Here is a 16508-nt window from a genome sequence, read left to right as displayed (position 1 = left end):
ACCCCAGCTGGCTTACAATGCAGTGACATACACTGGTGCTATAAGAGCTTAGAACCTATAATAGCAAAAATCACAGTACAAACAAGTCACGTGCGTTGTCTCAGTCCTTCACCATACCTTGCTGGTGTGCATTTAATCACTCAAATTTTCTTTTACAGGTCTTTAAACTGCTAGAAGGCATTTAGATCTCTGTTGTGCATGTGAACATATGAAAAGAAAAATATTTGGGATAGGCAGTCCTCATCCCTGGAACTGTAGCCTTGTCCCTCTTGAAAGGAATGAAATGAGGACTCTTGTCCAGTCAACACAAATCACATCCTCAGCATCCAATTCTGTACTCTGCACACAGACCATCCATGGGTCCTCCTGCCCTCACATGGCACACACACCGCCAAGGATGCTTGAGATGCACGTCTCGCCTGTGCCTTTAGGAATATTGGAGCAGTTGAGCAGCCTGACCCCAGGAGATTGCCAGTCTGCTCTGGCCAAACTTCTTCTCTTATAGTTTATACCACAATAAAATGCACAAAAATATCACAGTCCATTCAGAATATTCCACTTCGTGATATCCTTGTAAGAGCTGCACAACTGGGCTACAGGCAGGTTTGAAACCAACTTTTTTTCATCTATCCCACAAACCAGACAAGTCTGTATGGATTTACCAGGGTAAAACCTTAGGTGGCTGCAGTAAGTCTCAACTCCTTCCCTAAGGCTGAATACAACACAAAGTGCAGGAAGGGCAAAGATCCCTGAAGCTGAGATCTCGCAGGCTTTGGGCAGGACGTGGACCTGCTCTGCCAGCATGCTGCAAAGCACAGCATGTCTTCCAGCCTGCAAGGGGAAAAAGAAAGGAAGCGACACTGCATCTACATTCCTTTCCCCTTTCACTGCCTGCCGTGTGAGACCGATGTGCAGGATGAACAGATGTACCCAGAAGAAAGCAGTAGAAAGAACGCTTTTTATGTACCTTACACACTTCAGAGAATAAACTGCAACCTGTTTCTGCTCGCAGGCAACATGGTCCCACAAGAACTGACAAACATCACCTACAACAGCTCTTTATGTACACAAAATTAACTCCTACTTTCTTCCAGGGAACATGACCCTGGTAAAAGATTTGTTCTGCAAATAAAAAAGACTTCCCAGTTAAAAACTTTAAAAAATGTAGTTTATTCTTCTACTACAGCACTCTGAAGGAATATGAAAGGCTCAGCAAGCCAGACCACAGTGCTAGCTGCTGAGTGTTCAGAGAATATACAATAGAAGAATCTGAAACATGATAACAGAGCTGCTCCTAAAGAAAAAGGAAAATCCTAAAATGCAAAAAAGGGCAGAAGTGTGTAGGAAAGACAGGCCTGATTATCCTCTACATTACATCAGAAAAAAAATGCCACTGAAGACAGTATAGTTATTCCAGAAAGAAATCGGGACACTTGAGATGATGTACGGCCTGGGACTGCAAATCAAATACTCTCCAGCCCATTAGGCAAGGCTGTGGTTATCTTTGGCTTCTTTATAACATACAGGCACTGGGATATAATCAATTTACCAGAGGGAGACAATCTATTATACTTATTGAGAACCAGCCCACATTCAGCTGGCAAACAGCCCATGGCACAGCAGAGATGGGTTGAAGTGGCTCTGAAGCAGAAGCGAGACATTCAGGAGCGGGATGCTTGGGAGAGGGAGCCCACACCTCAAAGGTCCATGATGGGGAGTAAGGGCAGATAAAGCAACAGTAATCCTCACCCTCTAAAACTGGGTGGCCACAGCCAAATTATTAAGCACACTGACCAGTTAATGAATATATGTCTTTTTCTTGGCCTGTGCTAACTGTGCTGAGCAACCTTTCGGGAGAAGTTGGCCTGAAATGGTGCCAGGGCCATTCAAACAATTTACTGGTTTAGTTTACCAGGCGAGATGCAGCCTGCAACCTGCAAGTCCAGAGCACCTCCAGCACACTTTCTTAGAAATCACTGTTTGGGTAAGGACTGTGAATTTCCCAGTAATTAAAAATGAGTCACTAACTTTCCCCTCCTACTACTTTTTTTCTTAGATTTTCTTACACCCTAAACACACAGAAATTATACTGCAAGATGCTCGGAGCATTGGTTGTCTTTGTTCCACAAAACACTAAGCTCAGATACTGTACTCTTTAGACAGGGAAAAATAAATGAAGTCAGTTAAGAGGAGAGGGCCAACATCATCTTCTCTCTGCCACTTTGCACTAATCCTACACAGATAAACAGCCAAATACTTGGAAATGATAGTTTATATTTCTGACGCGTAAACCCACACAGCACCTTCTCATCCAAGCATTCCAGGAGTTGCATGTATGTTCATTTTCCTTCCATATCTGCAAAAAAACTTCTCTCTCCACCTATCCACCCTAGTATAAAGAGTGTTTTACTCAAAAGTGTTGCTGCACTGCCACTGCTGCAGCTGCCCAGGACCTGGGTTGTGAAGGTAAAACCTTCTCTGGTCAAGGCCAGACCCTTTCTCCAACACTGATTAATTTACAAAAGTTATTTTCTTGAACTTAAAACAGGACCTGCTTAGAGGAGAGCCATTCATAACAAGCCCAATAAACCTCTCTCACACAGCCAGTACAGTTACCCAGGGCTGCCTCACTGCTGGGGCCATGGGTGCTGCAGCAATGAGCAGAGCAGGGGAGGACGCAATGGGAGAACACTGCTCCTCACAGACAGACATGACAATCTCAAATACAGATTTCCTGACGTGCTCCATTGAAACCTGTGCCATTGAGCTTCAGCTCTTCAGGTGGGCATTCCTCATTAAGCAGTATTTTGAAGTTGACCTTAAATGTTAGGGGTATCATAGCAAATATACCTCTGTCTAACTATTTATTTATTTACACCACAATCATCAAACAGGCATGTTTTATAGATTTCTGCAGATTTACAAATTCGTACAGTATTTTGAAATCCTATTTTGAACATTACTACCATTTAATTCAATTTTAGGGCTACCACAGGAAGCAAGGTTAGGGAATTACATAGTCCAATGCATCACAGGAATTCTGGATTGTTCTGAACACTAATCAGATTTAAAAAAAATCAAACCAACAAACAAAAAACCCAACCCAACAAACAAACAAAAACCTAAATAAACCCAAACCAAAAATAAAAGTTAAATTTGTATTTGTAAACATTCTGGTTTGCCTCATTCTGCTTTGGCCATCCACTGACTTCACAGAAGTGTTTTAAGCATATGGTAAATTCTCATCACCTTAAAACACTCCCCACTTCTTTTTCCTTTCCCAGCATTGCCATGAATGACTGTTGCACAGTATATTTTGTACATTGTCAAAACTGTCTCACCTTGAAGTACAGTGATTCATGTAACAACATTACATACAATGTATTTGCAGGTTCCTGAGAATTTATTTTAAGACGAAATTCTAATTAAAGATAGAGAAAATTGTTCATATAATACACAATAAGCAGACTTAAATGGATGAGAACAACACTTCTAAAACACAGACCTCCCCATGTATGCTTTATTAGAAACAATTACAGCTTGCCCTATTGCTTTACATAGTCACCCAAGATTATATTTTTTTTTCTCTTTTAATAAGGATGCAGGAAAAGAAAAGATTAAAAATGTGTTGTCCTTTGTTTTCCCAGAAGAAAACACAAGCAAGACCTTCCTAGCATTCAGCCTTAAGGCAAAATTTTCATCTATCCAAAATGCTTACTAATTGTATTCCTTATGAAATGTTTACTAAATACTCATGTACTAAATACACCTTGTCCTCAGTGATATCTTTTTTGCTGAAGCATAGGAAGGTCCTTGAAAATGAAGTTTTACATACATAAGAGGTAATACTTTATGGTACTGATTATCTCCAGTTTACCAGCTTTTTTTTTGGTCCAAATTTTGATTGGAAAATTTGGAAAATTACTGAAACCTTGACAAATAAGAAAAGCAAAATCTTCCTTTTTTCATTTTTCCATTTCACTTCCCAAAAAACAATTTTCTAAGGAGTTGATATACAGTATTACTATAACATTAAGGTCTAATACTATAATAACAAGTTTGCTTGTGAAAGTCAGTCTACAGTGTAAAAGCCGTATTAGAGGTAGTGAATTATCTGTATTTAAACACACAAAACAGGCATGATGATTAAGTAGAGAGTATGTTTCCAGTGGATTCTTTCAGTTGGAGCCTTTTAAAATATTTGTAGCAAAATACTTATTGTAATTGTGGTAAATACTGTGCTCTTAACATCTCTAATAAAAAATACCAGCAGGATCAAATCTATAAAAGCACAGAGAAGTTCTTGGTGGCTTTGAATCCAGAAGGATAATGCAATTAATAAGACCGTATCTGACAAAGGAATATATAATTTATATATAATGTAATACATGTAATAATACAGAATTTAACATATACTTTACAATTATATGCCTGCCAAACCAGGTTATTTGAACAAATTTTTAAAACAGCTGATGATGCAATCCAGCTGCACTGACAGCACATGGTTCATGTAACCTGGAATACTTCAGGCAGTTTAAGAACAAACTTCACTGTAGACTGTTTGGTTGTGGCCCCCTCACTTTTTAAAGGAAGCTCTTTTGGCAGAGATGAAGGAAAATTAAAAAGAACATTATTGGCATAAAATATTAAAAGGCAGCTTTTCTGAAGCCAGTTTCAGTGCATTTTAACTTTTGCCTTTAAATTTCATTATGGGCAACATTTTGCTGAGCATTATCAGTGATGCAGAAGACCATGCTCATAAGAAAGTTCTGCAGCTCAAAGTATAAAATATGCTGATGATTTAACATCTTGCACAACCTAGCGTTCCCCACATGGAGGTCAAATGCCAGGGTTCAGTTGGACTCACAAATACATCACCCTGAATCAAACAGAGCATTCCTAAATAGTAGCAGTCACTAACATACACTCATTACATTAATAAATTGCTCGCTAATGGGAGCAGTGACAAGATGTGCACTTAGCGGCCCTGTTTGCAGATCGCCCCCTGATGTTTGCATGCCCGCTTCTCTCTGGGTTATGTTCTAAAGGCTTCAAAGTGCATGAAGAAAATCTGCTCAGTGTTGTGAAATAAATCAAAGAGTGGCTGCTGAAAATTCCTAGAACGCTTCTGCCCTAATCTCCTGGACCAGAGAGTGGGCTTGCAGAATGCTAAACTTGCTTTTCAAAGAAGATCAAAGCAATATGAGCAACAATTGAAAACATGGGTGCAGGTGCACGCATGCGCAGGAGCAATGAGAAGGCAGCAAGAAGCTCTTTTTAGTCATCCCTGCATGCCTAACACTGACTTATCTAATCATTACACGTGTGATTTGAAAGGACGAGAGACGTGTTTGTAAGGTACACAAAAACTGTCCGCCTTGATGTATAAAATGTTTTATGCACATACAATGTTTTTTATGAGATACACTGTTTCCATGGATTTTGAAAAGCTCCTTAGCTACTGATTAAACCATCTTATAATTTTGTTGTTTAGTGATTCAAAGATCAATGAAGTTGCAATTGTGCATCTGCCCTTCTTAGTGGTACTGAGTCTTTCCACAGAGTTTAGTCTCCCAGAGCTCACTTTAACATGCTGAAGGCCAGCTGATTGCCTTACCAAGCACCTGAAGAACCAGGTACCTCTTCAAGCAGTATTGGGACATTTGACAGCTCATCAAGGGCGCTCCAGAGATTTTATTTGCCTGCTTGCAAGTTTTAAATGGTTTTGGCTGTCCTGCCTAAGACTGGTCACTTCTACATGCACTTACACAAGAAATACTCATGTTAGTAGGCAGGCATGCTCACACAAGAACTGCTCATACCAGCAGGTGAGTGCCCAAAGGAGAGTGACGTTGCATGACAGGCACTACACCTTGGGTGCAGGGGGAGACTTAGCAGCCAACCTGCTATTTCCCTGACTATACGGTGTGTCTGTTTTCCCCTTCTCAAGCTGGTATTTCACTGCACAGACGAGAAGGGGGGAAGGGGAAGATGGGGAGGAAAAGAGGAAAAAAAGAAAAAAGAAAAGCAGCTGTGGATAAAAACCTCTTCAAAGTTCACAGGGTGACTAAGGAAGGAGGGAAACCCCGAATGAACTCTCTTGGCTGAACTGGGTTAGGATGAAAAATGCTTCTGCTAAATGTTGAAAATTTAGGTCAGTCTTGTTTATGTGAAGATACAAACCACTGACATTTTGAGAAGCATGTGAATCAACGTAATATTTCAGTGTTCCCTCTGAATCACATTGGGCCACCAGGCCCTTTCATACCCAACAATTTCTCCCGCTTCAGATAAGAAAAAAAAGTCTGAATTGTCACTTAAGCTGTAAGCAGCAACATATTTGAGTATTTGCTCTTTAAAGTCTAGTGGCAGCAGCTGCTGAAATATTTCATATTTTTAAAATACACTGAGTTAACCGAGTACATACTTGGGAAACATTTAGCAGAAGGGAACAAAGTAGGTACAATTTTGAAAGCTATCTGCTTTTTTCTTCTCTCATATTAATACGGGTTACATTATTCCCCTATGAGTACCAGAGAAGATGAGGAAAAAGATAATTGATGCTTTTCTGAGACCTAATTGATGTTATCCAAAACATGCATCATACCAGATATCCATTACATTTAACACAGCTCAACATAAGGCGATTTTGACGATGCGAATAGGGCTCAATCCTACTTCTCTTCAAATCCACATGAATAGTTTATTATACACAGAATAAGCCTCAGTGATTCATTTTGATAAAATGCTACTTAGCAGCATCAAAACTGCCTGAGTATTTTGTCTGCCTATACTGGGGCCTCCTACTGCTGCCATTGAAACAAATGGCAAAATTCCCATTTATTTCCACGGGAGGAGAGCCAAGCCCTTAGAAACCTTTGTAGTTAAGGAAAAACATTTTTCCTTCCACTCATGACTACAGTTACCTTGAAAAACCAATGGAAATGGTAAAAAAGTCAGGTGGTCAGGACTGGGCACAAAGGTCAGGAACAAAGAATATTAATACAGTCTTGCTATTGAAATACTGAGCAGCATCCTCAAAGCATTGTTGTTGTTTTAAACAGAAAATGCCACTCTCTGATCTAACCAAGAAGATTTTAAAATATATATAAATCTGGGAAGAAGATATGAAGCACACATTGCATTTAGTGTCTGGATTACGGATTCCTATTAAACAAACCAGAGCTCATTATAAAATCAATATCAACCACTATACTCCCAGGAGAAATGGCAAAAAAGGTCACTCCAAGAAATTCAAACAATTTTCCTGCTGGAAGGGCACGATTTTAATTACAGATACTATTAATTAGAGCTGTCAGTAGGAAGATTGTCCTGTTAATTATCACAAATTCAGTTTCAAGTGTGATTTTGGAACCTGGAGGGCTTTTTTTTTTTAAATTAAGAATTCTTGTATTCAGATTTAACAGAAGAAAAAGACTACCTATCCATTCTGCGGTTTAAATAAGCCAACAGCAAGTTCCATATTGAAATCAAACTAAAATATTTATGGCCAAAGCCTCTTTGGCCAACAGAACTCATCTGACAAACTGCTGGTTTGTTCACACTTTATCCTGCAGGACACTCCTTTTTTTTTTTTTTTTTTTTCCACTGGAAATGCTCTCTCTCTCTTGCTTTGTAAATCAGTAAATTTAAAGATGTGAAGTAATTTAAAGATTTGGGTTTTTTTTAAAAAAGTAAACATTCTATTTAAACTGAAAACCAAAGCTATTCATGAAGATACTAATTGTGACAGAAACATTCATATTTATCATTCTGTACTAAAATCTCCCTCGACTCAGCCTGTGGAGATGTACTTAATACATCACCTCTTTAATGGGTAAGAGGTACAGGCAGACCCAAACTTTGCAAGGAAATATGAGTTTATTCCCGCATGACTCATAGCTGCCAATTTGAATCTACCTCAGCTCCAGAATACAGTAAGGCCACAATGTCTGATCCTAAGCAGAACAAGAGGGTAAAAAAAAGCTTGACAGTAGAGTGCCATTAGCGGGACCCTACCAGTGCACAGCACACACGGATACTACAGCAACAATGTTTACACATTCTTGAATTCTTTTTCCTGATCACACTCCAAGTATTTTGGGATAGCAGACCACGGTTCTGTGGTTTATGACCATAACACATGCATTACCACACCAGTAATACACCAAGAAATAAGTGCCATGATCTGAAACAAACTTTGGGAAGATGCAGTGTCTCTCCACCCAATACTTTTGAAACTGAAAGAGAAAGCCTGAGGTTTCTGATTTATTTCAGGAAATCTGAGAGCAGTGCTCCCATATTACTGGGTACACATCTGCTACCATTGTTCTCCCAGAACCAGTCCTGGTTTACCTCTCCATCTATCAGCATTAGATTTCATTTATCTGAATAATGGCAGAAGGTGGCAACAGATCGGGTCAAAGGCTCTTTTCATATCAGACCCTGAAGAAGTCGATTACTCAAAAAGAGAGACATCTTCAGATAACCGTGCAATCCATTCCTCATAACTGTTAAAGATTTTTTGTTATTAATAGTGGCAGGGGTGACAGATTATGGATATTAATGTTATTTTTTCAGAAAATTTCAATAGCGAGGGCTTTTTTTTTTTTTTTTTTTTTTTTTCTTTTTAAATGCTTCTAATTAGGCACGAATTTACAGCAACTCCCAAAATAGCCAAGATTAATATCCAGCAGTTAAAAGCTGCTACAGTGAATCCGCGGGAATACGACTGGAGCGGGGCGGGGGAAGCAACAGAGGGAATAAACCCACTCCTTCGGCTCCCGGTGGAAAAGGGACCCCTCGGGCTCTGCCGGGCGCCCCGGGGCCGCAGGGCCGGACGAGGGAGAGGAAGAGAAGGAGAAGGAGGAAGAGAAGAGCTCGGTCCTTACCTGGTAAGCAGCGGTAGCGTCGGAGCCGGCGTCGCCCCCAAGAGCCGAGAGCTTCTCCTTCAGCCGGCGGTGGGCGCGGTGCCGAAGGCAGTAGGCGACCCCCGAGACCGCCAGGACCCCAGCGATGCAAGCGAGGGAGAGGAGGGTGAGAAGAAGGAATTTGGCGGACTCTGCCTCTTCCCTGCGCTGCGGGAGCGGCGGGACGTTGCTTTTCTGCAGGGGAGGAGAGAGAGGCAGCGCCTGAGTTGCGCGGTCGCGGAGAAGCGCGGAGCCCCCGTCGGGGGGGAAGCACCGGGCAGCGCTAACTTTGAGCCAAGGATGGAAGCAAACGGAGGGGCAGGGACAGCAGTGCGAACATGCCCCCCCTCCATCCCATCCCCTCCCCGCCCCGCGGCTTGTATTTAACTACCGAAAGGCGGAGGCGGGCGCGCTGGCTGCGCGCAAGCACCGCGGAGCGCCCCGCAGCTCCGCATCCAGGGCCAGGAGCTGCCAGGGGGCAGCGAGGAAAAATCCCTTTTATTTTTTTCTTTGAGTGAAAAATAAAACACGGAACGAAGAAAGAGAAAAAGAAAGTAGGTGGCGATCCTTCCTTTTGTCTGTTGCAGAAGGGAAAGGATTAAAAAAAAAGCCCGATAGTTCCAAACTCCTCCAGATTACTATTTTTTTTTTTTTTTTTCAGCAATAGGAGAGAATCCTTCTTGTGCATTTCACTCGTCTCCATGTGCTAAAAAGTTGTACAATAATTTCCCCTCATTAGCTTCATTATAAGCTATATTAGCAACAATTAAAAACGCAACATGAAAATGAAAAGACCAGGCGCGCAAATTGCAGCAAGACTCATTTGGCCTGCATTCCCCCTTTCACAATTACCAGGGAAATGAATTGAAAAGCACGCCCCTGCCTCAGTCCTGGTTGCTACAAGATGAGAACAATTAGCAAACTCCTTTCCACCACCTAATTTCGCGTGGTAACAAAATGGATTTTTCCCCATGAATGCCTAGCCGGCCTATTCATTATCTCTCCTCTATTAGTAATTTTCTGCTCCGTATTCAGCTAGCCAGCTCTTAATTTCCTCCTGTCTTGCAGTGTACACAGTGGCTCTTATGTCAGGCCCGGTCCATTTTTATCTTGTAATCATAAAGGCCACCAAAGCAATTATCGCTGGTCTTGACTGTAAAAGCTTGTCATTAATTAGCCTCCTTGCCTTCAGTGCTGCGGATTAGCCGGGGCTGAGGCTGAGTTAATGGAAATGCAGGTTCAGGAAGGCTCTCGGATTTGCTTGCCTGGATGCGCCCGGCAGAGGAGGAGGATTGCCGGGTTTGTAAACCCCGGGCGGCGGGGGGCGGGTGCGAAACCCGCCTAGGCCGGGCATGGGCCGCCCGCCACCGCCTCCGCGCCCGCGCAGCCACCGCTGGACCCGCCGCCTCTCTCCTTCCTCCCTCCCCTAAACCGCGGCCGGCCCCTCCTCCAAATCCCAACAGCCACCAGGAGAACGGGGCTGCCCCCACCCCAGCTCCTCCGCCCAGCCCCGGGGGGCTCCGGGGCCGCCTACCCGCATCCTCCCCATTGCTCTTCGCGGCCCCAGCCAAGTACCTGCCCCAGCCACACCAGGGGGAGCGCGGTCCCGGCCAGCACCGGGCGGGGGGAAAGGGACTGGGGAGGTGGCAGCACCGACGGCCGCCGCCGCCCGCTCGCAGCTCCCGCCGCCTAGGCCCTGGGGGCCCCGGGGGTAAAGGGCTGCTGCGCCCTGCCATTAGCATCTTCGTGAAAGGCCGCTGGCCCCGCGGGGCCAGAGGTCGCAATCTGCATCTAAAAAGGCAGCTCCAGCCAAAGTGCCGGCGCCCCCTTCCCGAGCGCTGCGGCCGGGGACGTTAATCCGCTTCGCCGCAGTGTTTGGCCTCCCATCAGAGAGGCAGGGACAAGTCCCCGTTCCCCCTCCCCGGGACCCCCGGACCCCCCGCGGGCCGGCCCCGCTCTCCGGGCGGCCCGAGCCGCCCCCCACTGCCTCCTTCTCCCGCCTCGGCCCCGGGGTCGCGCAGAGGCACCGCTGCCAGGAAGGAAGAGTCTGGCGGGGGCAGTTTCGGGCGCTGCTCCTGAATCTCTTGATTCTCTGTTTTCGCAAGCACGGTTTTAAACGATTTTCCTTCTCCGGTTGCCGTATGAAAGAGTCGCGCAAGCACCCGGGGAACGGGCTATGCGAGGGAAACAATGAAAATGATGGGAACGAAGTGCTGTCAAATGCCCCGAGTAAACACGGGGGAGAGAAAGAGCGCGCTGGCCTCTCTCCACCCGTAGTTACAGAGATTTTAGATGTTGCTTCCAACTTTGCCCCACAGTTTTCTCCACACTGCCGGGGTACCGGCCGCGGAGCTGGCTGCCCTTAACAAAAGATGCTTTTGCCGAGATACCCCGCCCGTCCCCCAGCGCTGCACCCGGTAACGCAGGGAAAAAACGCGGGAAAGAGTTAGAAACCTTCCGTGGGGTGTTTGGCATTGCTTACACCTCTGTAAGCGTCTTCCGTGGGGAGCCGGTGTAGCTTTGTCCCCAGTGATGGGCTCCGGGCCGTCGAAGGTTCGCAAAACCCCCGCACATCTGGAAGGACCAGCATCAACGCCTGCCCGACCCTCCGCGCCCTGGGAGGGGATGGCGACCCCGCAGAGGGAGGGAAGGGCTGAAGGGCCACTGCCGCAGCCTGTGCGGCCTCCCGCGCTACCCGCCCCCTCGGAGCGGCTGATAGGGAAGGGTGAGGGGCTCTGCCGCGGGGCCGCCGGCCTTTCTTCCCGCTCCTTCCACTTCCCGCTTCTCGGGAAAGCACCTCCGGAGCCGCAGTCGTCGGAGCCCGGAGAGATCCGCTCTCCCCTCCCTGCCTCCGGGCGGAATTAATACTTAGGGGAACGCCGGCTTGCCCCCTCGCCCATACACTCCACACCGCCCCCCGCCCCCCCGGCTCCCGGGAAATACTCTGGCACTGGTGTCTGCGGGTAAGCCTCTGACCAAAGCCGACGGCGAAACCCCGCCGCCCGGCTCCGGGCTCGCACCGGCGGAGCTCCCGAGCTCCGGGCTGGAGATCCCCGGCGCCGCGGAGGGCAGCGGGGCACGCCCCCCCTCCAGGCGCGTCCCATCAGGAAACAGCCTCCATTGCCCCCAACTCAGCTGGAGAAACCCACTGACCTTTTATCTGACCAAACACCGAATTAGGAAACGTGTAAAAAATTAATGCGACGAGTTAGTTACCAGCCCCCTGCTTCTTGCCCCCTTCCCTCCCCAGCCAGGAGCACAGATTTCCCCACCTCAACTAAACCTCTGATTCTTCTCTGCAATAAGGCCCCAGCCTGAAACGGATCCCAGGGTTAATTAGAGGCGTCCTGTCAGACTTGACTTCAAATTGAAAGAAAAATGTTTAAATATTTATGAATTTGACATTTACAGTCGGATGTCTTTTAAAGCAGAACACCTCTCCTTGTGCTGGCTGGGGCTGCCACGGTGCCTGTTCCTGGGGTGGGAGGGGAACAATAGCTATTGCATAACAAGAAAAACAAATCACCTTCCCCCTCCTCAAGCCTAAGGCTTAACAAATAAATAGACCACATAAATTACACATAATTAAATATTAAACTCAGCTACATGTAACTATGCATTTTTAAAACTTTACGTAATAGAATATATTGACATTCCTCTGAATGATTGTCTCATTGGAAAATTGTGTAGTATCAGAGTCCCAGTGAAGGAAAACAACTAATTCCTAAATGATGGCTTAGGAAGTGACTAACAGAGGATTTGGAGATGTTCAGCCAGTCTTTACTTGATTTGAAATAGCCTGGTCTGAGCTTAAATGCTAGGAGGCAAAGATTTACCCTGTCTCAGAACATTACACCTACTACTTACACTCAACAGTGTTTGTCTGAAGTACACCACTTCTATGGAGGTTTGTGGTTGGGGGTTGTTCCGGGTTTTGTTTTGTTGTTTGTGGATTTTTTTAAAAAGGAAGAAAAAAATTCTTAAGATCTGATCTCATGTAGGCTTTCCCAGTCCCCCGACAGAACACATTCTATATACACCCAAAAGCGAGTCAGTAACTAGAGCAGCCGTAACACTGGAGTCACAAATCACTGTTCTAATCAAAGAGCAGCGTCCTGTTCCGCGGTGTCATCCCATGATGCAGCAGAACAGCCGACATTTCAAACAAATCCCAGGCAAATGTCAGTAAATATTTAATGTACGCTTTCATGTAAATAAGTTCTCACACCTATGTGGCAAGTGTGGGAGAAAGTCTTTGTAAGAGCAGAGAGGAGCTTCCCATGCAGTGATGCGAAAGCTCACCTTCCAGATGCCTCAGCAGAATTACACTTCATTATTTCCTTTAGGACATGGGGCCTGATTCTGGTCCTTGCTGAAGCAAAACTCTAACTGAAGTTGAGGTTTTGTTTTGCTTCATAAATTTAAAAAGATATTCCCGATTTACAGCCCACTTTGCCTGTTACTTCACCTGACCTCGCTTTCAGCTTGCAAAGCAAAAATCACTGCAATTCATTTTTAAACAACTTGACATTCTAATTTTTTGCAATTTTTTGTACACCTTGATTTTTACATTCATATTACACAGTTTTGTTTCTGAGCGATAACAAAAAAATGCAAATTTCTTAGTAAACACGGGCAAAAAGAGGAACTTCTGAATACGATTTGTTTCAAAATATTAGAACGTTAAAAAACTCAAGAGGTGCTATTTTTAATTTGAAATTCACTATAGAATCTAATAAATGAGAGAAGTGAGGCGGAAATAATCATGTATTAATTCTGTGCATTACAAAATCTTTTCAGAAGCTATTATCAGAGCAAGAGGCATTGTGGTTTGGATTCAGGGTGGGAGAAATCCTTTGTGCAACTGAAAGCTATTGTTCCTCTGTGCAGATGAAATTGTACTTGCAAATCTGCCATTCAAGGAAGGAAAAAAGTACCTAGGCAGGAGAAAAGAATTCTACAAGAAAACCATTATTCTTAAAAATAAACTTCACTAAAATAAGTTTTAGTTCATTATTGTTTTTTTGTTGTTGCTGTTGTTGTTGTTGTTTTAAGAGGATCCTTTGCTAACAGTCACAGCCACTGACATTAAAACAAGCCAGAAAGGATATACGCATTATTTCCTTAATACAGAAAGCATGGAGAAAGGGATGTGTGTGGGTGTGTATGGATATATATATATAAGTATTTATATATATATATACACACACATCAGTGTGTGTCTGCTTGCTTAAATAAATCTAAACTTAAAATCACTTCTAGTAATTTCCCTCTATAAGGTTACCTGAGAGATAGGTTGAGATACATCAGGCTGGTTAAGTTTTGATAGGTTACTAGAAAACCAAACACTTTACATCAGGAGGAGCCTGGCTACTCTAACCTGCCCCCAGGAAACATACAGATATGACTTTTTCCCTTTAGTAAAATAAGAAAGCAAACAGAAGGGAAAGCAGCATCTCCCTTGGTTTTGGTTCCTGCTTCTCCTTCCCTGCTTTGCGCTCCGGGTCAAGTTAGGCTGGGGCAGCAGGGCCTGGGGATGTTCACCTTCTGTGCATAGAATGTTCCTTGCATTCAGCACAGCACTCCTGAACTGTGCAGTCTGGGCTACTTGTTGGCGGTTTAAGGTACTATCTTTAGTGTTGTAAGAGATTTCTGGGGCTGCTATCCCCTGCCTCCCTCTTCACCCCCTTCTCTGAAAACTCACTTGATGCCAGGATCACTTTCAGCAGACATCAGTTCATCACCTGAAATGAGGTCAACTGAACGCTTTTACTCGGAAGGATGAAATCGGATGGGAAGATACTTCTTGCTTCTTTTAGGGGTCGGAAAGATTAGACAAATTGACAAACACAAAAGGCAGATGGATTTCTGGGAACTGCAGCTTATTCAAATCACTGAGAAAGGTCACTGCAAGAGCCACAGATCTATTCATCTGTAGGGGTACAATGATCTTTCCACAACCTTCAACACCACAAAGCACTCTGGAGCCTCTCTGTACCTTTTAGTAGGATTAATACTGTGAACAATGACTGAATACAATCAAGAATTCAGTGAGTTCAAAGATCCCTTGATCAATGGTAGATATTTTTTTCTGGCTTCCTAAAGGCAAACAGAATTGAAGTTTCTGGTTAGAGTTACAAGAAATTGTAGCTATTATCCTGAATCCCACTACAAGGTGATGCTGAAAGGCCAAGATGTCCAAGAACCTCAGTGAAGTTTGTGGTGCAGAAAGAATAAGGTTGCAAAGAGGAAATTTAAAGAGCTTCAAGATTCTCCTTAGCATCTGGGTATTCTTCTAAGTCACTTTTTATTTAAAGCCTACAGCACAAAAGCGTACAGCATCACTGAGATGCTATAGGGATAACACACAACTCAGGAAACTGGACAGCTGTATCCATGCCTGTGGAGGAGGTAGGTGAGTTGGAGATGGAGGAGCATAGCCTGTCCTGCCCAAAGCTGCACAGCAAGCCTCTGGGGTGGCAGCAAGAAGAGGAGGGCACGGAGACACCACCACAGTGAAGAAACTTCCATTCCCATCTCTCAGGACTCAAAAGCAACCAGAGGAAAGCAGAATGGGAGCATCAGGAAGCAGGTTTCCTCCTCCGCCCAGACTTTATGAGCCAGAGTGACACAGATAAATAGAGGGACTCAGCTTGTCCAAGTCACAAAGTGTCAGAGCCCGAGCCAAGAGGACGGTCAGCGACAGCCAAGCTTAATCGAGTATCTTCAGCAAGCAAGAGAAGCACAAGCCGTAGTGCCAGCGCTGATCTAATGCTGATGCTGAAGGCACATAATTTAGGGATTAGATAAAGCGCCCTTAGAGTCGAGTGCCAACAAGCCGGCCGCCTCTCTGTACCGCGCTCGCGGAGCTGCCGCCCCTGCTCGCGGGTTCGGTCCGGGTCCGCGGCTCCGAACCCGCCCCAGCCCGGGGATGTAGCTCCGGCGGCAGCCACCGCGTCCCCGCCTTGGCAGGGGGCCCGCCCCCGGGGCCCTGATCTGGCAGCGGGACGAGGGGAGAGAGAAGGGCCCGCTCCCGTCCACCCCTCTCCTGTCAGACGGACCCGAGTCCGGCTCGGCACCGATCAGGGAAACCCGGGGCATCCCTTGGCTCCCGGTGATTTCGGAGGCGCGGCCGCGGGGCGGGGAGGAGGTGAAGTGGCCCTCCGTACCTCTCTCCCTGAGCCCCTCCCGCCGCCCGCGCTGCTTCGCAGAGACCCGGATCGGCCTGGACCGATGGGGAAGGCTGGGGGGAATGCGGCAGCAGCGGCGGCTCCCCTTCCCGCCTACCCCATCCCGCTCCTCTCTCCAGCGCCGCGCACACGGCCACAGCCTGGCCGCCCGAAGGACGGCGCTCCCCCACCCCGTCCTCCGCCGCATTTACCTGCTGCCATGGCGCCGCAGTAGGCAAGCGGGACGGGCTCCTCCCCGGGAGGGCTCAGCGCACCTCGGTGGGCTCTAGAAATCCTCCTCTGGTGCCAAAACTTCCCCCTCTCACCCCATCCCCTCCTCAGCGGAGACAAAGACGGCGGCAGGCACAAGCGCTCCTCGCAGCCCGCAGCCGTCTCCCGGCGGGGTGGGGGGAGCCGGCGGCCCGGTGGC

The 16508-nt window shown here is 45.8% G+C and overlaps 1 protein-coding gene across 1 annotated transcript in view; it reads right to left on the bottom strand.

Annotated features, from left to right (window-relative positions):
• Nucleotides 1-16508, bottom strand: part of PTPRN2 (protein tyrosine phosphatase receptor type N2) — a gene marked incomplete at both ends in the record, with an annotated part of 676226 nt that overhangs the window by 96473 nt on the left and 563245 nt on the right. The window contains one exon of the mRNA XM_080609627.1: nt 8892-9104. Within this exon, the coding sequence (XP_080465753.1) occupies nt 8892-9104 (213 nt within the window). The remainder of the gene's footprint in view (nt 1-8891; nt 9105-16508) is intronic.

Source organism: Psittacula echo (assembly GCF_963264785.1).
Source record: "Psittacula echo genome assembly, chromosome: 2".
Taxonomy (NCBI): domain Eukaryota; kingdom Metazoa; phylum Chordata; class Aves; order Psittaciformes; family Psittacidae; genus Psittacula; species Psittacula echo.
This window is presented reverse-complemented; position numbering and strand designations above follow the sequence as displayed.